Genomic DNA, 22,460 nt, shown 5'->3' on the forward strand with positions numbered 1-22,460 from the left:
TTTAACACATGCAAGCCTTTATAGAAATGATAGTTGGGATTTATTTTCTACTGGGGAGAAATTGCTCTTAGATCAAGCTGCTATAGAGAATAATTCATAGCATTGTATTTTATATAATCATATAACCTAACAAGGTTTCTTTCCTTAAATAAATAAATAAAAATGAAACATAAAAGACAAGTTTTCTGCTCTGTATCCTGATGTGAATCAAGACCAACATGTAGTTTACTAATCAGGTTAGTTTTGGTTAAAGGGATGCAACAACTTGGGTTTACAGTGGGCACTGGTTGACATTGCAGGCATTGACACGATCAACACAATCTACAGCTGGATTCTTTTTGCAGTACCAGAGTGACCAGTGATAACATAGTGGAAGTTATGTATTTTTTAGGAGCCAACAAGTGAAAAATGAGGGGAAAAACCCCCACCAACAGAATTCATGCTACACTTAGTATTTAAACTATAGGGAGTTGCCTTGACATACCTTCATGATGACTTTTTAAGTGAATCTGAGGTGTCTATCTCTGTTTTGCTGGGGGCTGGGGGGGGTCATGGAGCAGTGTCAATGAAAGTACGTTGGCATGTATCCACCACATCAGGTGCAATATCCATTACTGGAACTGTATCTACGGTTGTTTCTTAAGCAACTCTCCATCAGTGAATCCACCTTAGCATTTGGAGAGCGGTGTATTCATTTCAAGTTACTATTTCCTTCGCTGTTAAACTATATTAATGTTATCCATTAGCTTGGATGCTTTTCTACCTTCTGACTAAAGCTTTTGTAATCTAGCGCCCATTCTGTTCTGAGAGCCCCTTGACAGATAGCCACCAGCCATCCGTGCTCAGCCTCACCGCGCTCAGTAACCCTTATTTCAAACAATACACATAATTGGATTAACTAAATTGCAGCTAATCAATTTACTGGAAGAGGAGACACTGAATGATGCGAAGATGTTTCTCTGGGTAATTCCACGGAGCTAGCTCCGAGCGCCAATTGGGTTATTTCACAGCACAAGACGCCAAGTTGGCTATACGAGTGTCGTTACTCACATTTAAAGCCATTACAGTATCTTAGATGCAGCGATAACTTCATTCAAACTCCGTCACTAGACGGAGGCTGAATTCCCCATACTTTTGGCTGCAACTTTTTGTTTTAATTAAGAAAGCTAAAACACTCAAGATCCAGGAAGAATGTTTCTTGATCAGTTGAAAAACAGATCAATCCCCCTCATGCTAAAGTCCTGTAGTCAGAGGTCGCTTATCCAGACGTTCCCAAGGAACATCAGACACAGATCTTATTTCACAAGGCTGTGTCAAAAGGAGAGTGGGAAAGAGAAGTTTATTCAGAAGTTCTGCTTTTGTAAATTACAAGGGTTTCCAAGTGATCCAGTCTTGACAACTGTACATATTCCTCCTTTGGCTACACTCTGCAGGAACTAGTATGCAACAAGTCCCTGGAGTGCTTTCCGTGTTAGCTAGAGTGAACGTGGCACTAAAAAGCCAAATGTTTCCTTACCTGTCACCAATGCAAATCTCCAGAGCCAGCTCAGCCCCAGGTGCGAGCCAGGAGGTTGTCGGAAAGTGATCTGGAGGCTGAGTTTATTGTATAGAGAATGTCCAGAAAAGACTTTCCTCGGGAACTTTTTGTCAAACTCCCAATTTACTGGGAGGCGGTTAGTGTCACGTTTTATACCATGTTAGTTTGTAATCACTGGTAACCTCTCTCATTCATTAAAATCACGTAAGAACTCAAAGGGAAACGAGTCTCTGAGCTAAGGCGTTTGCGTAAATCTTTAGGTTTTTTAAAATCCCTGCCAGTTGCATTCTGTCTTCTGTAGTCATCAAGGTGGTGGAGAGTTTAAGCTTGCGGATATTGCAAAGGGTTATTAGATTCATAAGTCACACCAAGTGGTGGGCGATCCACTGAGCAAAGCAGAAGTTCTCACATGATGACTTCAAACAAGACACATTACCTTCCAGCATCTGTTGGAGAGACTGGATTTTAAGACACTTCTGTCTCCAGGACAGCAAAGAAACAATGGTGAGTACCAATAAAAAATCTTTCTCTAACTGCAAAAAATGTTTGATACGTTGCTTAACAACAGTATCTAATCTCATGGCTCAGCTTTCTAGTACCTAATATGCCAAAGAATACAACCCTCTGAGGCCGGGTGAATTGTGTTTTAGACAGTATAACTTTAATTGAAATGCTCTTTGATTTAAGACTGCGATGCAAAGACTGCGTATAACAAACTTGAAGCTGGGGACCTGGAATATCTGAGTGCTCAGTGCTGATGGCTCTGTCAAGTTTTCCTCTCGTTCACCTTTTCTGTGTGGGCATAGAGTCTGATTTATGTGTGGCATATGTGGGTATTTCCCTGACATTTGTATGCAGCATTGATAGAGAGTTAATGCAAGGAACTATAATGGCTACAAGGAGCAGCATCACAATATTAAGAACCCTGGGTCTATCTACAGATGCTGGGGGGGGAGGAGGGAAGGGGAAGAGAAAGAAGTCCATAAGTGAATGCAGCCGATAATGAAATGGGTGATCCTCTTGCAAAGCAAAGGGTCCAGTCAACATGTGATCATCTATTAACAGGACGGCTTTGGCAAGGCAATATTCACGTGACAAAGCGTGGGAAATGAAAGGAACTGTCTAAAGCGGTACCAAGTGTCACTTAATTAAAGTATAGGTTTAGTCCTTTTCCTCCTGGAGCACCCTGTGCAGTCTTGGGAGCGCTGGGGGAAAAGGGGGTTCGATCAGTACCTTGGACAGGGGCACTGGGTTAGGCAGAGGTGGGAGCACCCCAGGTATCTGCCTCGACTCCGGAGTGAATCCTGTAGCCCTTAAAAGGCGGCTATCCCTGAACATGAGCTTACACTGAAAGATCAGGCTGAAGGAGAGACTCTCGTTTAGGAAGCTGATCGCACTTGTAACCAAGCTCCAGTTCTGTCGCCTCTTTGGAGCTGGCTGAAGTTGCATTCCTAGCGGTGCAGGCTGGAATAGGGGGCAAAAAGAGTCTTGCAAGCTCCGGGGGTTGGTATAACGGTGTCAACTTTGGGAAATGCAAGTGTTTATCTCCAAGATCTAGCCACCGCTTGTGGTGTTAGCTGTGACTAAGGTAAGCACAGGGGTGCTAACCCCCTAGCAACATCACCTCTAGCTGCTAACTGTCTATTATGTGGGGATTGTTTCCTGCTCTTTGCCTAGTTTTGTTACCTTTGTTGCTGACCTGTGTGTGGAAAGGAATAGAAAAGGTAGGAGAATCTTTATGAGATTTCACTGAGACTTAAGTTAACTTATATCTGTTTAAATCTAAGAATCTCTTCTGTGTGTGTGTGTGTGTGTGCATGCTTTAGATAAAGATTAAACTGATCTTTAGATAATGAGATGCCATTGATCTTTAGCTACACAGAGATTAACTGATTTCTAGATCGATCACTGATGCATCTATGTGTGTTACATATGATAGTATGCAAGAACTGTGCATGTCGCTTAGAGTGTTGCTAAATCAAGATCTGTATCTACTTTGCTATAATTAAAACGGGGAGCTTCTGAAATTAACAACACCGAAGCCTTAACGCAAAAAAACAATCGCAGACCATTCTGGTGAGCCTTCTGCTCATCTATCTCTTCCCCCCCCCCCCCCTTTCGATTCTTCCTACGTAGAAATGTAGCTAATAATATTTAGTCTCCGGGCTAAAAATAAGCTCTGGAAAGTCAGCAGTTTGGAAAAGCAGCAGCGGTAGCAGAAGCTTCTCGCAGGTAGCGAGGCTCCGGGGGTCTCCGGCTCTTTAAGGGGGCTGTTCTCACGTACACACAGAGAGTTTGTCTTTCCCCCTCTCGAGCTGCCCCCAGCACTTGCCGGAGCGGAGTGGGTGTCGTTCCACCAGTGCACGGGGACCGGCTCGGAGGAGACTCGCCTTCCCTGCCTAGCCCAGTTTCAAGTCAGTGTGCCCCTCTCGGTGCAAAGGGAGCCCCGTCGATCGGGGCTGGGGGGGGAGATCCCCGGGGGAGGGAGGCAGGGCAGCTGGGGAGAGGGGGGTGCAATGCCCTCGCTGCCTCCCAGGGAGGCTCGAGGTGCTACACATCCAGCAGGCGCGCAATGGCTGTAACTGGGGCGGCAGAGCCTCGCTCGGTGGCAAGCTCTCGCCTCGGCTTCCCCCGCGCGGTGGCAGGGCAGGCTGGAGGCGGGGGGCCCTGGGAGGCGGGGGTCTCCGAGAGTCACGAATCCGCTTCGCTGCGCGGACGCTGGCGGTTCACGCGCAGCCCCTGGCGCCCTCCCCAGCCGGAGCAGAGGCGGCTGCCCGGGCCCCACCCCAGGGGCCGAGCCGCTCTCCCCCGCGGAGCGGTGATTCCCCGGGCCGCAGCCCTTCGTTCTCGGCTCGCCCCTGGGTGGGCGCCCGCGCTCCCCGGGGACCGGACGGGTTCCTGCCCGCTCCGGCAGCGCCGCGCTCACGTAGCTCGGGGACGAAGGGAGTAGCCGGCGCAGGCTGGGCGATTTCACAACAGGGTGTGGTTACCCGCACACACACTCACGCACACGCACACACACGCAGCAGGGAGGCACGGGGCGCCCGGCTCGGCGCGCAAACGGGGGGGGCCCCACTCCAGGAGCCCTGTGGGGAATCGAGCCAGCGAGCCCTGGAGGGGGGGGCTCCTCTCCTCTCCTCTCTCCGCGGGGTCGGAGGGGGGGTTTCTGCTTCAGCTGATGCAATGCCAAAGCGTGCGGCGAAGGAACTCCGAGGCACCGGCATCACCGCCACCTCCCACCTGCCCAGCTGGTGCCGCTTTAAATACGGATCGGCGGGGCTGGCAAGCTGGAGCAGGAGACCCATGACAGAGGGGGAGCCATTAAAGGCGCAGCGCTCCCTTTCCTTCCCCTCTACCTCTGATTGCCTCCCAAAATCTAATTCACAGGCAGGGAAGAGGAGTAAATATTGTAACACTCCGCACTGCCCAGATTGATACGGCAAAAAATCAGCTGCCAGTCTAAACTGCAGAGTTCACTTGCCTAGCGGGTTGCAAATCCCTGCCTCACACTAATACAGTTGCTAAGGCTCCCCGGGAATGCATCCTTAAGGGAGGTATTATCCAGTTACTGTAGTTGCCAATTTATCTGACAGTTGAACCGAGAAAATTGTAGGGCTGCTGCCGGTGTTCTGGGAGGAAGGAAATTTTTTACTCCAACAGGAGACATAGTTCGCCGTTCCTGATGCGATGAACCTCAGGCTAATCCAAAGCAGTGTCATATAACGCTTTACTCAACAGCCCTTGTCGCTTGTGATACGGGGACTTGATAAACAACCTCCCTGGAAAGGTACTTTGTAAATATTACACCGAATGTTCAATACGGACACCGAAATCCGCAAATAAAGCTAAAATGGCAATACGTTGTTCTAATATACATAAGAAAACAATCAGAGTTTAAATGGTTAACACACACACACACCACTTCCTCCTCAGAAAACAAATACAGCAATCCCCGGGATGTCACGCATATTGTTGTTTATTACATTTTCAATCGTTAAAGTCTAATAATCTAGCTCCCCTACTGGAGAAACACTTATGAGACTCCTGGATTTGGTTGTAGAGGAGTCAGTCAAAATCTCCATGTTCTTCCATAGCATAATGACACAGGGAACTGGCTGTTGAGGTTACTTTGCAGGTTGTGAGTTGAGGATGGGCAAGTGGGGGGAATTTGTTGTGATCTGCATGTTTTTCCCCATTTCCTGCACTTGCTTCTGAAACTGAACCTTACTTGGAATGCCAGTCAACCCAAAATAAGAAGCATTTATTAACCAAACACAAGATGGTGGGAAACCAGACAAGAAGAGGTCAATATCAAAAGTGTTCTCTCTTTATCAACTGTTTTTAATGAACTCCCCTAATTTGCAATTTCCTTTAACTTAAAATCATCATTAACCCCCCTTCCCAACTAGAGTTTTTCCTTTGTCACCCAGGGATTGATTTATTATATGAACACCTCTATTATTAATTAGTTGCTGTGTTCCTTGCTAAAACTCATCTAATTCCAAAAATAAATGATTCTGTCATATGTTATGTTGCCAGGGAGTTTCTATTGATGTGATTCTTCTACTCCATGGATAATTTTATATATCTCCATCTATTTTAACTGTACAACTGTTACTTCTATCTCTTGAATATTCTTTTTTCCCACATTTCTCTCTTGTTCTCCCTCTCTCTTCTTTTTGCCAAATTCTACCCATTCCTGATAAAGATCAGTGGACATGGGATGTCTCTAAGAAACAGGACTGAGCCAAATTCGGATACCCTTTCTCCCCTGGGCAATATATTACTCTGTAAGTAGGGTTCTCACTCTGTATTGGTTCCAAATGCCCTTTACATAGGTAGCACCAGCCAAAGGGAAGTATGTTCTTTCTGCATCTGACTAGATATGTGGCTAAATATAGCTCCTTCCTTTTGGGCCTAAGATTAGGTGGAGATCACAGAATCCAGCATTTTTCATGTTATGCTCTTTGTGAAATTAATATACCCCATGCACAATTTAGGATAACAGATTGGGGGTTGAGGCCAGCAAAAATGGCAACACTGTCTTTATTGTGGAAATATGGAATCCGGAAAAGCAAAGATTGAGAACTAAATGATTGAATTTAGAATCCCTCTTGCCATTCATGTTCAGTGAATCAACCTAGCCATGCAAATTGTGGACACATGATGAATTAAAAGACTTTGTAGTCTTGGCTATTAGAATTTGATACCCGTTCTCAGAATAACAGCTCATAGAAGTGCAAGTCTGTCCTAAGGGACACTTCTGTTTTCAGTCCCAGCTTCTGCCCCCCAGTTACGAGGCTTGTATTTCCATGAAGCTCCAGCCAATGAGGCTGTCACCACCCTCACCCCTTCCATCTTGTGGCAGCCCCATTATCATACATACCGAGAAGGCACCAGGGGCAAGTGGACACCAGATCACATATGATTGAACTTGCCACATGTCTCTGGGACAGGCTCTGACTAATACCAGTGCAGTGCAAAAAACATGAACAACGTCTGACTTCCTACACCCACATGCCAGAGAGATACCATGCAGTGACTGCTCTGCTTAACTGAAAATATATTTGAGAAATTCTCTTGCAAATGTATCGCCAGAAAAATATACTAGCCAGCATGGAATGTGCATAACAACTGCCCACCCATTTTCATTATTTCACAAATGTGTGATGCGTGCTTGTGAGTGTCAGCATTAACATTTCCATCTGTTTCTGTATTGTTTCTATTCTTAGTTGATATATGTTGGGCGTAGGTGCCTGAAAAGGATTTTTCCCCTTTCTGGGTTTCATGAAAGAATAAATGAGAGCCAAGTGCTAAAATAAATTGACTTGTGAATTTGACTAGGGCAATGTGAAATAGAAAAGATTCTGGACCAAACCTGTGAATTAATAGGTATATACTGCATAAGTAAAGATCTCAGGGTTTTGGACCTTTATGTGCTGCTAGGAAGTCCTCTGCTGAGCTCACTGGTATAATGAGTAAATAAGTTAGAAATACCATTCCCACAGTCACAAAGGAACAATGTCTGTGTCTGACTTTCTTACACTTGCAGAATGTTCAGTATCAGTTACTAATATTTTGGCCTCCTTCTGTGCTTGCAATTTTTGGGCTCACTTTTGCAAACCATTTATGCACATGACTAACTTTCTTTGTCTGCTTAGTCCCACTCAGCTCTTTAGGGCAATCTCTATGAGACTACTTGCAGGAATAAAGTTATCACATGTTTACGCGTTTGCAGGATTAGGCCCTTAGTTGCATATATGTTTTCAAATCTTCCGTTATCCATGTACTCATAACTTTGGCAAGCAGAAGACTCTACATAATATATATAACTTAAATCCTGTATGGGTCTTCCTCTGTGGCAAAATTGAACATGGCTCTGTTGCCACTAAGGTTAATAAAAGTTTTGCAATTGGCTGCAACAGGAGTACAGCCTGATCCCATTGACTGTATATTGCACTTTCTATTTCTGCTTGAATGTAATAACAGAGGACAAAATCTTCTGGGCTACTTAGGAAAAACTCCTCCTATTGACGTCACTGACAGAGATAGGCCTGATTCTCACCTCTGAGCTATCACTGGGCTCCCCTGCTTCCCAGGACAGCAAGGGATCATTTCTGTCCCTGACAGACCTTAAAGCAGCCTCCTGGCTGCTTCTTTGAATAGGGCTGATTTCTAATGGTCCCACACTGGCTGACAATCACCCTAATGCAGTGCATGCTGGCTATGCCCCTTCCAACCACAACACACTTCCTGTGTGCCAGGGGCTAAAAGAAATTTCTGTAGAACAAGCTCTATGGCAACTATTGGGTTCCCAACATTTTGTGAAGCTTTATAGCTCCTTTGTGCCCCGATGCATTAGTGTGGGACATTAGCAAAGGGGTATTAAGGGGTTAGGATTTACATTTATAATTCCTCCCCAGTCCCCCTCCCCCATTTCCCTCACCCACTTTTTGTGTGGTGGTTGGAGCGGTCCAGTCTATCTGACTTTCTTCAGACATAGCACACAGAAACACAATTTAACAAGATGGATATTCAAGCCGCATATTATAGCCTCCAATTTATTTTGACATTCAATAAGGAGGATTAAGTAACATGTTCATTAAGTTATAACTTTCTCACTAGTTTGCCATTTAAACCCCTTATTGAATGTACCACATGTGGAAAGAATGAATTCCCTATTGAAACAGGAAGTAGACTACAAACATCTGAAGTGAATGCATTGGTTAGTGATGCTGGAAATAGAGACTTTTAAAGACACAGATCTAACTATGATTGTAAAAAATAATGGTTCATTTTTGGAAGGGGCAGGGAGTCTGTATCGACTACAATGTTTATATATTTTGTGCAACAAAGGAGGTCTAATTATGCAAGTTGTTTCCTTTTTAAAACAGAAAGCATTATACCTTGAAATTCACTGTGTGTCTTGAATAATGCAGTAAACAGCCATGGCACTAGATAATTAGATGGACCAACTAAGAGGAATATGAAAGGGGGCTGGTAGCCTCAGAATTACAGAAGGTGTGTGGATATTTTGACATCCAGGAAACACTAAAGATCTGGCTTTTACTACCTCAGCCTCATGAAGATAATTATGAGGAAATGTGGGTGTAGAAACCTAGGTTATTGTAGCTGTTCAGAACACAATTGGCACAGACATCCACATTGGACATGATTGCCCTTTGATTAGGCAGTTATTGACTTTTTACAGATGCCATGGTTAAACTTGATATCTTAAGTTTATTGGATGACAAGCTTCTGTCTAGAATGCTGTCATTACAATAAATGTCAAAATACATGCTGAAATAGTCAAGAAACCTTTAAATATTGGTTCCCTCCATCAAGAGTTGAATAGCAAATGAGCCCTGAAGTCACCATAAACATGAATATATCTGAGAATGTACCATTGTGTAAGCAGCCCCTGTGCAATGTGAACCTGAGGAAATGTGCAATTTGTAAGAGGTTTGTTTGGGCTACTTTAAAGGAAGAATGGAAGGAAAGGCAGACAGCATGGTCACAGAACTGGGCATGATGAGATCTCAGTATATGCATGGCTGTGCTACTGAACTGCTGTCTGACCTTGGGCAAGTCACAGCATCTCTGTGTGCCTCACTTTCCCCATCAACAGTCCCCATTACAATACTTCCCCTCCTTTCTAAAGCATTTTGATATACAAGTTGAAAAGTGATATATGAACCAAGTATCTATTTTTATATGTCAGAATTTTTTTTAAGGAGGATTTATTAAAAAACACTCATGAATGTTTCAGAGTAGTAGCCGTGTTAGTCTGTATTCGCAAAAAAAGTAAAGGAGTACTTGTGGCACCTTAGAGACTAACAATTTAGTGACTAACTCATGAATGTTGAGACTGATGACACTGGAAACTTATAGCATCTATTCACAGAGCAACTAGGATGTAACAATATAGATTTATCTATAACCTTCTCTAATGTGTTGCCCTAATATTATAAAGCTATGGGAACTTCAGCATACCCACATCAGACCCAATCCTCCATACAGATGGCTATGTGAAGCTATTCCTTGCACATCCTGGTTAAAACAACCCTCTGGAAGCCTGTCCAATGTGCAAGCAAGTGGAACAATGGCTATTATATAGTCTTACTTGTGCTAGTCAGGGATCACTCATCCCTTACCCAACTCTTATCCAGACCCTCCCTAAGGAACAGGAAAAGTGGGTGTATGGGAGGGATTGGCTCAACCCCTCTTATGCCATAGTGGGCATGCAAAACCTGAACTGTTACTCCACTCCCATAACAGGAATAAACTGCCCCTTATGCAGTTACTTCTGTTGAGGATCTGATGTCAGGGTGTAATGTACCTGAAGATATACAAGCACATTATAGCTGCACAACTTGCTGCCTGTCTCAACCAGTCCTGTGGGTTAGAGCTTTTTGTCTAACATCTATAAATTTGTTATTCTTAGCTTGTTATGTGCTACAGTTTCCTTTCTAGCACCGGGTAAATATTCTTTACCAAAAGGGGGGGGGGGGAATCCCAGGTGTGCAATTACAACCAAAACACTGAGAAAAATATTAAATTTACAACAAAACATGCTCAACTTCTACATCCCCACAATGTAACAATTAGCTATTGGTGAAAATGTACCTCATGCATGCATAGTGCATAATATCTCCCTTTGCCTGGGAAGTCTTCCCAATTTTGCCCACAGACAATTACACTGTTTCAATTTTAGAGTCTTTTTTTAAAGCAGTCCAAAGTCTGCATGCAAAAATTCAATTACAATTTATATCCTATATTTGTGTGTGCAATTAATACAACTGTATCTGCAAATGGCACATTACACATCTCAATAAGCATGAACCTGATTTCTGCATATAATCAGTTATAGTTTACAACTGTGCTTGTATTTGTGTACACAGACCTTGGCCTTACAGACTTCTTTGCAAATTTGGCCCTTAAAGTTGAAGATTAGAGCTGGTCAGGAAATGGTTGGTTTTTGCCAAAAGATTTTAAATTTCAAAGTTATTTTTGTTTCAAATTCCTCAAAACAGACCTGTTTTTCAATTTTTTTCAACATTTTTCCATATTTCTATTGAAAACGTTATAGAAAATGCTATAAAAATGTTATGTTATCAAATTTTCAAAATAAAATATTACAAAGATGTTAAATGAAGAATGACATTTTTTTTAAAAAAAGGACAGTTTTTGATCATTTATAAAAAGCACAGCTGTTTGTTTGTTTGAAAAATCTGACCAGTTCTATTGAGAAGGTGATGTTAGGCTGATCTAAATTCTAGAATTGGTATTTTCCTGTGAATGTAAGGCTTACCAGATCTCTCAAATAGCCTTCATTTCAAGTGATGTCTCTCATTGTAGTCCAGAGGGTACCTGTGTTACACACACATGATGTCCCCTCATTTTTATTGTTGAAAATTAATTACATCTGAAATAATGAAACAAAGGTTACAGAAAGAGTCATTCATACCAAAGGAATGCACCCTACAGCATTTTAAGGAATGCATCCGGTGAAGTGAGCTGTAGCTCACAAAAGCTTATGCTCAAATAAATTTGTTAGTCTCTAAAGTACCACAAGTACTCCTTTTCTTTTTGCGAATACAGATTAACATGGCTGCTACTCTGAAACCTAGCATTTTAAGTGTTATTCATAAATAATTTTGTGCCCCTCATTTTGTGTCTTTGTCACATTATGTGCACATTTGGACCATGGCATGGTAAGAGGGATGAGTCCAGCCATGAATCTCTCTATCTGTCTCCTTCTTTCCCCCACATACTCCATATCAAATCCATTTGTTTCTTATCCCTCAATAGTTGCCTTACACACAATAGTTCTTCCCGATCCCCAGTTATGTCTGATATCCAGTGACAATAGCATTTCAACCCACCATCTGCTTTTCTGTTCTACAGGCCTTACACTTACCTAGTCTCAATCATCAATCTCCCATCCATGGACATTTTCCAGAAGCCTCATTGCTTATCTTGGCTGTAGCAGAGCTCTCTCCTAGATCATCATTCTCTTAAATGTACAAAGGTTTTCCTCAATCTACTGTTCCTGGCACCAAATAATCATTCTATGCTACTTCTTCCCGCCTACCTACCTACTGAAGATTTCTTGCAGGGCTCACAAACATGTATCTGGTAGCTCTAAAATTTTAGGGAGCCCATAAGACATGAAGAGAAGGCTATACCTCAATTTTTGTGGCATATCTAGAAAAATGTGTTTGATACAGCCAGCATCTTGTAAACATTTATATGTAAATCTTTGTCATCAAGGATGGGAAGGAAATGGGTATCCAATGTGAGGCATGGAATTCAGGGCATCAAGAAAGCTAAAGGAGGTGAACGTTACCAAATTTATTTTCTTCTAGATTCATACCAATTTTTGACAACATGAAATGGACAAGCCAGCCTGACAGAGAGCAATAGGGCAAGGCCATAGGAATGTGATGATATGCCTCCCTGCCCACAAGTGGCTATTTCACCAGATGCTATTTCTATATGACAGCTGCCTGGCACATTGATTAACAGAATAACTTCCTGGCTTTCTTCTGCCAGTACTGTTCACATGGTGATTGTGTGCTATGCCTATTCCCTTTTGAAAACTGGGAGTCAGCTAGAGTTCAGTACATGTTCCCTTAGGAACTACTGGGGATGCTGCAGCCAGAAAGTTGCAATTCTTTCAGCTCAGTTTGCCTATGTCTCCTGATCCTTCAGTGTCACTGTCTCAAACTAGACTTCCCAAATTGCTTTTGCAGGCCAAAATGACAACAGTGTATCCATGTTGCTTTAGCAACTGGCTGAGCAAAACAAGGTACTATGGTCAATGTGATGATAGCATGATAACTTTTGAATGCTATGCTACATTTGATAGCAGCAATTAACCCCTCCTCCCATCACAGCTCTGCCCATTGTCTCCAATAGAGTTTAAAATGTTGTCATCTGAATGACTTATCTCGCAGACAGAAAGAAAAAGAAAAAAGCAGGGGAAGCAGGAGGGAATGGGCTGCAAGCATTGGGGGAATGGGGAACAATGGTGTGTGGTGAAGGGAACAAAAAGAACCCTGGACAAGTAGTGGATGTGGAAATGAGGAGACACAAAGAACTTCAACAATGATGGGGAAGAGGGAAATGAGGGGGAACACAGACCCTCTGGCATGTGAGTGAGGACAATTATATGGAGGAGGGTGATGCACAGAGCTCTTGACATGGGAATGAAAGGAGAAATAGGGAGGTAGAGGGGGATCTGGGGTACTCAGAGCCGCTGGCATGGGGAGAAGTTGAAATGGCGGACATATAGAGCCCCTGGCACAAGGAAGGAAGTGAGCAGGGGATTGCAGAATTCCTGAACGAGGGGGATGTGAGGGTGGCATACAGGGGTCTTGTGGGGTGGAATGGAGGAATGCAAGGAGCCCCTGGTGCGTGCAATGCACTCAGCCTACAGAAGCAACAGAGTATGCAAAACTTCTAATAGCCTTAACTCAAACCCTGAAATGCAAACCAGCCCATTCTTAAACTTCTTCTAGAAAGAGGCTGCCTAATCTCTAGCACATACGCTCTCCAACTTATGCAATCGTTCCGTACCGGAATGCCTTGCATAACTCAAATTTTGCATAAGTCGGAAATGTATACCTGACCATTATGCAAAACAAACCAACAAAAAAACCCTTCTATTTCTAGCTTAAAGAACTTTTTCCGTACGTGCGGATTTGTGTAAATCGGGTCTTGAGTAACCCGGGGAGCATCTGTACAAAGAATGATAAAAAACAAAAACAGCACAACAAAAAATACCATCCATGCACCTACAAGTATTCCTTAACTTTACAGTTTATAGTCCCAGCACACAGACACCAGCATTGCTGTGACACAATCCAGGTGTGAGGTAGAAGCACCATGCAAATGACCAAACCCAGCACTTCAGACTGTATACACCTAATGCAGCGGTAAGGTGTAGGTTATAAACTGGAACAGGACTTACTTAGGCCACAACAACTGCTGAGCTTGTTTCACTCCACTAATTTTCATAAGTGCCATTGCAACTTGGCTTGACAGAGGCTGAATGAGAGTGTGGTACAACCCAAGCAGAATACAGGTACAGAGGCTAAAAGAAGGGACATCATTTCAAAATCTAACTTCCCGCACATAGTGAAAAGAATTCCATGTACTCATAAGCATTCCCAAATCTTTCATATTTCCATATACCAGTATTACTACAAACAAGCTTTGAGTGAGAAGAGGATTTTGATTATTTGCAAGTTATTTAGTACAAGTACCATTGTGAGATGGAGACAGGGCAAAACAGGGGTGATTAAAGAGGATTTTTACGGATGGGAACACTGGGATGTGACCAGCATACCGTCAGTATTTAAAATAGGCCCTCACGCACAGTGGGCCTCATCTTGCAGTCAATACATGAGGAGTCCCACTGATGTTAAAAAGAATCCTGGCATGAGTGAAAAGCTGGAGAATTGGACCCAATATAAGGTGAACAACCCCCACACAGGTAAAAAGTCAATGTTTTTTTGGTAACTGAACTATCCAGATCTTTGATGATGTATGAGTCTCCTGTGCAATTCAATAGCAAATAACTTGATGAGAGCAGTTGTCTGCATTTTTATGAGTCAAAGCTTCTTGTGGGCTATCAATAAATGGTATCCAAAAATTCATGGGCCAAATTTGGCTGGTGCAGCAGCTACTTATACCAAGTCTATCTTTTAACCAGTGAGTTTATTTTTTCTCATAAATAAGTCACATTTGTTACAGCTTTACTTTATCTTGATATTTAAATTAGACCCTCTTTTCATAATGCTCTTTCTTTAAATTAATAAAAATCATTAACACTTAATTAACAAAGTGTTAAGAGAATGCAAATTAGGGATCCTAAGAACAGTAGTTCCAGATCTGTCAAGTAATATTTTTTGACAGTTAAACTTCCTAAAAGAAAAAAATGGTGAAATTTTATTTTTAATTGTATAAAATGAATAGCCTCTCATTAGGAAACAATTTGAAAATATACCTTTAAATTCTATTAGTTCTCATTTACTTTATTTTTCATTGACACAACTACTTATAAGATGATTATTTAACACCACTAATAAACATTAATAACAAGAAGCAATAGTCAAAATGTCATAATTTACATATGAAGAGATTTCCCTCAGTGCAACTCCTATCTAAAAATGACATGGTCTGAGAGTCTAAGTAACACGTTCTGTTGCAATGAGTTTTGCATCAAAACTGTTTTTTCTGTATTTAAAATCCAGGGAAAAAATGTTGAATATTTAACATTCTGTATCCTTTTTGATCTTAATTCCCATCACAGAAGAGCTCTTTAGGCCTCATCAGTGTGCTCTAGGTACATTATCAGAGAATATTATTCATATTATAAGATGTAACCCAAATTAGTAAACCAAAGGGGAAAAAGCTATACATGCCTAGAAGGGTAAAGGCTCACACTTGGAAAATACAGCATGGCAAAGCAATGAACAGAAACAAAAATACATATATAATTGCCTACATTCTCTGTAAGAGAAAACAATGTTTAAAATAAAATGCTCAGTTCTGCCCCAGTTTACACTCCATGCATCCCTGTTGACTTCAATGGTGGTTACATTAATGTAACTACAGACACAATGAGGACAATGTATTGCATATAGCAAAAATAAGGTATAGCTAGAGAGAAAGCAAAAGCTAACAAAAATAACAAATGCAATACAAGGACTCAGTATAAAACCGAAAGCTGATTCTTGAAAGCATTCACATTACAGCAGTGTAGCAACAGAACGGAAAATAAACAGTGTCCATGGAATAACGGTACAAAATATTATTTACAAATTTACACTTCCTGGGTACTAACCCTTGAACCAGCAAACAAAATGCCTGGTCCGATGTCCCCTCAAGTCAATGGGTACATTTCTAATCTCTTCTGTGGGCTTTGGATCCCACCCCTAACTCAGACTAAAAGGGATATGGTCAATCATATGGTCAATATGGTGAAGTTTCAATGAAACGTATACCAGGTCTGAGGAATCCTCCCTTCCATCATATGTTCCAGGGCCAGGGTAACTGTTGCAAGTTTTAAATGGGCATGGGGTTATGGAGAATAGCACTGTGCTTCTGTGCTTAGGGAACAAATAGTAGATGTGCCTTAATGCCTTGGTTCTGTGTAGAGTTGTGGTCATGTAGTTCCATACTACATATGAGCACACTGGCCACCCCTCGTGCCACATGCTTACTTTCCCCTTACACACACTCATCGCCCTGTTAAGACCCGACACAGAAGGCACTTCCATGGTGCAGCTTCCTCCTGTGAGGCTCTCCATGGTGCAGAAATGCACATTTTAGGCCTTGCACACCCAAGCAGGGCACGTCGGAGTTTGGTGCACAGAAGTGAACAGGTTTCATCCAGAAAATGGTACGCAGCACAAGGAAGATTATTTTAAAATATCTCCTAACAAACATATATTGTTTTTAAATAGAAATCATATGGTAGTTATTTACATCTGATAGGTGCTGATTGGGGTCTACAGCCTGCATTAGCGGGGAGGGGGCTAGACTACATCTAATACATCTTTTCATCTCTAATTTCTATTAATCTATTCTAGCTCAAGGAATATACTTGTCATGCAGTGTCATGTCCAGAGAGTCAATTGGTGGCCCATACAATTAATTTATGCACTAAAGTTTGAAAGTTTAGAAGCATGATATATTCAAGCTTGTGGGGGGAAAAAAACTAATGAGAGCTTCACAATTACAATTAATAAAGCAATGGATTATACAAATTGCTCTGCCAGTGCAAAGCTGCCCATAAATCAATTTACCCAGAGAATCTCCCCAGTATCCGCACTGGGCATAGTGCTGCCACAGTGGCTCCTTCACCAGCTACCGCTCCCTGTGGCCAGCACTGGAGGTGTAGCTGGAGGAAAGAGGGTATAGACAGGCTATCCCCTACATCCCAGCTAACACCAACAGCTGCAAGGATGCCATAGAACCCCACAAGGATATCGGTACCCATTGCAGTGATACTGGCATCCTTCTGGCTGTGGTAACGTGCACCAAGGAATGGACTGACACAAAACATACCAACGATCAGGAGTAGGGGTGGGAATGCAAAAACCATTTACAGTCATCTGTGCACACACAGCATCCCCTCACATGTACCAAGCATTCTTCAGCCCCAGTTGAGGGCTCAACTCATTTTATCAAGAAGAAAAAGTTAAAAAGACTAGAAGACTGACACCTGTCTCTCTGTTGAGCTCAAACGAAGAATGCTTTGAAGTCTACATACACAATGGTGCCAGTTATTCAGTTAATGGTAGATTTACAATTCCAAGTATTTGATAAAATGAAAGAGAGCAAAGAAAAGTGTTTTAAGGACAATCTTGATCCTATCCACAACTCATTCAATAAAGGTCCCTCTCACCACAAGCTATAGGTATTGAATGAGAAGACCAAGGTGTGGTCTGGGGTTAGTTTCCAGTACAATATTTAATTTGTCTCAATGCACTGACATTTATACTCTGAAACTAAACCATCTTCCATAGTTTTTCAGATGTTTTATTTTCTGACACTTGAACATGAACAATGTTCTTCGTGCTCAGAAGTACTTCTCTGATGAGCTATTTGAATATGCTATTAAAAAATCCTGACTCCATCTTAAAAAAAACACTGACTAGTTAAAACTGAAAGGTCTGTGTATCTTAGCTATACCTGTGCTTTAAAGAGGTGATCCAAAGCCCACTGACTTCATCAGAAAGATCAAGGTTCATTGCTGTGTACAGTATAGGATGCCTCAACCTGGAAGTGGTAAAAGGAAGGATTACTGGAAATAATTATAAAAGCTGACAGCTATACACGCTCTTCATTCTCAAGAATTGCAAGATGCTGTATAAACATTTATATGTACAGGAATCCCCTAACTCACTTCTGAGCCTAGAATGTGGCAGCTGTTTAAAAGTGTACAGCAGCAGTATAAAACTAATGGCATGACATCCTACAAAGGAAAATCGAGTGGCAAATTCTGCTCTCAGACACACACATAGATGCTACCCCTTACACACGTAACCCCAACTCTGACCCCCTCTTAATATCAATGGGACTCCCACACCTGCAGGACGTGCGTGTTTGTTTTTTAAATACAAATAATGTTAGCATGTAGAAGAATTTTCTAAGGTCTGTTACAGATATTTCATCCAATGGTTTGCAGTGTTATTTTTAAGATATCAAAAAAAAAACAGGCTATGAGGAGATTATTAACTGGTAAGTTTTGGCAAGAAACATGCATGCTTCAGGGGCTGACTAGATGATTGGTTTAGTTTATTAGACTGCTAGAATCTGATCCTTTTAAAAATTAAAAATAATTCATTATAACACGTCTAATTGAAACACCTTGAACACTTACAGGAAAGGGGAGATGACTCAGTCCCAACACCTTTCACCCTCATGTGCAGCAGTAGTTTTCTGATTTCCCTTAATCATAGAGCTCCAATAGCAGGATTCATCTCAGAAATACATCTCTCTCTCTCTCTCTCTCTGTCTAATCTACCTGACTATGGCTCATGTTTCCCCAGCCCTGAGGAATCACATACAGACTCTTTTGGAGGGGGCGGGGATGGATTTTCTTTTTTCTTGACCATATCTGCAACTGCTTTTGATCCTCCTTTTTGTTATTTCATCCACTCTTCCCCATCATCACCAAGCGCTATGCAGTCAGGACCTCTCTTTGTTAGTCATGAGGGTCATGCAGTGAACATTAGAATTGCTCAGGTACTGCACAGTAGTCACCGGATACTCCCATGCACAACCCAGATACTTTGCTCTCTGCTTAGACACTAACTTTTTAATGCCTGCAAGAGCACCTGGGAGTAATGCAGTGACACCGAGTAAACTAATTCCCACTCTCTATGTGTATTGTGAGTGCAAGAGAGGTATAGATACAACTTTGAATTTTCCTTCTGGAGAAGGCTTGCTGTATATCCTCCTTTCCATGTCTGTGCTTTGCCTTTCAAGTGTTGTCCTGCTCTTCTGCTGCCTCCCAGTCCTTGCCTCCTGAATCATGCCTTCCTTATCTTGCATTACGCTGGGCTGGTGTCTTTGATTGTTGTCCTCTCATGTTGACTATTTGACTTGTACAGAGTAGATGCAGTACTACAAAACTCCTAGTCAATACAGACAATATATTTATTATATTGGATACCCTGCTGGTACTTTCTGCATATTGTAAAGCGATTTCATGCCCTGCTTAGAAGTTACCAAGTACATTCTTGAAATTGCCTAAGTAGTAAATTAGACTATTTTAAAATACCAAAAAGGAGACCAAGAAACCATTATATACACACTGGACCATATCCTAACCCAGACTCTGGCTCCTTTCCACACTTTTAACAAAGCAGCTACTGATGCCTCTGCCATGGGGAATCTCTAGTTGGCATAGAGCTGGTACAGCCAGCTTTATGCCTCCTTCTTCTGGCACCCCAGCTATACAGGGAGTGCTGAAGATGTGAACAGAGCACAACAATACTGTAATGGATCCCAGGAATACCTACAAGCTGGCATTAAGCTGCTTTACCTTGCCTTACCTACCAAACCAACTCCCCGCAGCCCCAGGGGCAGAGAAATGCAAATATGGCATGCTGACACTTTCCCCCACCCTTGCTTCCTATACTGAGTACAGCTTGGTCATTTTATTTGCATAAAGTCTAGCTGCTCAGGATTCATACAGCTAAAAAAAATTTAGGCTCAATCCTTCAAGGTGCTGTGCACTTGCAAAGTGCAAAATGAGGGTGCTTAGAAGCTTCCCACTCACTTTCAGGATCAAGCCCTGGAACCCTAAATTGCTGCATTTTCTGTGCAATGATTGTCACATAGTCATACAACAGAGACAAAATTCAGTCATTCTATGACAAACGTGACTTGTCTGCAAACTCAAATTATGTTTATAGCTCATTGTGATTTTTAGCATCACTTGAATTGATTGTGATCAACTTTCCATTCCTTTATTCTTAAAAAAAGTAGCAAAGATAGGTAACTAGGAGACATGAATAAACATAATTAAACATAAAATACTTGTAGTGATATTAGTACTGACCTCAGCCAATTAAAATTATTAATAGAAAAAATACTCTGGTGTCAAAACCTGAGTACATTGACATCATTGTCATTTGTATAATCAGGATTAGTTTATATTTCCTGACAACAAGGAGAGTTGGGAATCCAAATGGTTGCTTCTTGACCTTTTTTTCTTCGAAAAACAGGTTGGGATAATGCTATGCTAATAAAACAGATGGTATAAAGATAGCAAGCAAAGTTTTGTTAAGAAAAAAGACTCAAAAACCTACTGTGTTGGTTAAATACAGAATTTTTGAAAAAAGATTATTCCTTTTAAATATTGGAGTTTTACTGCTTCCGTTAGCATTGTGAAGGGGAAGTTTAAGAACCCTGCAAACTACTGCATCATATAATTACAGTCTTTTAGGGTTTGGTCCTGATAGATCAGTCAGTTTAATTCATAACCCCAGCAGAGATAGAAACCAGAAGTGCATGCTTCTGCTTCTTCTATGTGCTATCTACTGCATCATTAGTGCCCATGGTATAGTTTAAATTTAAGTCAGCAAGACAGCACTGATCTTTGCAATTGTCTGTTGCTGCAGGGATAAATCAACATTACATTGATTGACAACCCTTATTTGTACCTTCTTTCTCTTTTGTTGAATAAAAAAAGAGAGAGAGAAGGTTATTTCATGTACACGAAAAACCAGTTTAATTATTTAGAGGGCAAAAGACTGGCCGTTTCAAAATAAACTTTGTATCTGTTGATGTGCCATGATAATGATTCCAAGAGCCTTGCAGAACACTAAGAGACGGCAAATTGATTGAAAGTGAAGTTTATCTGATATGGAAATAATTTCTTATCGCTTTGTTCCTTTCCATCCAGCCTGCATTTTTGCTTTTTGTTTGAAATATCTCTGTACGCTGTTGCCTGTAAAACCCCACTGGGGAAAATTGTATTCACCTGACACTGTTAGGTTATGAGACATCCTTTTTCAGATGATAGTGAGGTGAAAATGTAATAAGAACGCTCTTTATGGGTTCACCTGGGAGTCAGCGGGAAATCTCAAGAGGTATAATCCTTGCAATAGGAATTTTGTAGGCAGTAGGCTATATATTTCATAAAGCAGACAGAACATCTAAGAATGATGGGTAGATTTGCCTATAGGATTGCCTTTGTATTCTGAGTTATTTAAAAAAAATATAATAAATTATGGGCCCGATCTTTTCATGCTCGCTCATGCAAAGCTCACATTGAAGGCAGTGTCAAGGCCTGGAAAATCAGAAACATAGATTGTATGGTAAACTTTAATATTGAAACCCAGATAAAGCATTATTTTTATTTCCCCAGCAGGGCCTCCAAAGGCTGGCTGGTAATGATCCCCAAAGGGCTGGTTAGGCCAGATAGGCATTGTCAGAGCACAGTGGTACTTTGACCACCATTGTCCCCCAGGTATGTCCCTATGCCACGGCAGAAGGCTGAATGGGGGTGGCAGAGCCACCTGGAGATTCCTGAAGGCTGGGGGAAATCCTCAGCTGCCTGGTTAAATCAGCTTTGTGATCCTTTTTCACCACCAGAGCACAGTTCAAATGAATGTATCATGATTAATGATCCCATACTTTTAAATGGCTGTAACATGGCTCATTAGCAGATTAAAAACACCGATCCTACCTACAAAGACATGGCCAAAGCATGTTATAACAGCTGGAAATCTATAGTGTCCTATCAAACCAGCCCCACAACATGGAAAAATTGCTGTGCAGATGAGCCCTTGAACTGCTTTCAAAAATTGTTTGACTTAACATAGTTTAGCCCCTCAATGTAATGTAGGGCAGTCACCATTTTCACAAATGTCTTACAATATCCCTGCTACCACCACCACTTCCAGATAACAGTTAATAGATGCTTCAGTATCCCTAATCCAGGATTCTTGATACTGATCATGTGCACATGTATTGCATTTAAGAGAAGGGATCTCCCTGTAGAAATAAAATAGATGAATTAAATTATCACTAATATAATCTTTCAGTAGCCTGCTGCCATTACATTTGAATGGTAGGTCATTCCGATTTCTTGCTCTGAATGTGCTCTGAATATAAAAGAATGGTGTCCTGTTCAAACCATTATTAAAAACAACTAAGTATGGATGTCCCTAATTGCAGGAGACAACCATACTAGTGCAGTTATATTTATAAATGTGAATGGTCCCACAAACATGTGATCAAAATTCAAAAATAAAGTAGATATGTTAACTGATGACAAATTTGAACAAGTCCCAATAGAAGGAGGACTTGTGGCACCTTAGAGACTAACAAATTTATTTGAGCATAAGCTTTCATGAGCTACAGCTCACTGTCAATACAGTCTCTGGTTCCAAAA

General features: G+C 41.6%; 1 protein-coding gene across 2 annotated transcripts in view; it reads left to right on the plus strand.

Moving 5' to 3' along the window:
- Positions 1-1,873: 1,873 nt before the first annotated feature.
- The window catches only part of BDNF (brain derived neurotrophic factor), a 47,859-nt gene continuing 27,272 nt past the window's right edge, over positions 1,874-22,460 (plus strand). The window contains exon 1 of one of the 2 annotated variants that reach the window (XM_038406184.2): positions 1,874-2,041. In XM_038406184.2, the coding sequence (XP_038262112.1) occupies positions 2,039-2,041 (3 nt within the window). In that variant the 5' untranslated portion in view covers positions 1,874-2,038. Of the gene's footprint in view, positions 2,042-2,875; positions 3,126-22,460 lie in introns of those variants that run through there. The other variant, XM_038406186.2, reaches the window with a different exon arrangement.

Source organism: Dermochelys coriacea, chromosome 6 (assembly GCF_009764565.3).
Source record: "Dermochelys coriacea isolate rDerCor1 chromosome 6, rDerCor1.pri.v4, whole genome shotgun sequence".
In the NCBI taxonomy this organism is placed as follows: Eukaryota; Metazoa; Chordata; order Testudines; family Dermochelyidae; genus Dermochelys; species Dermochelys coriacea.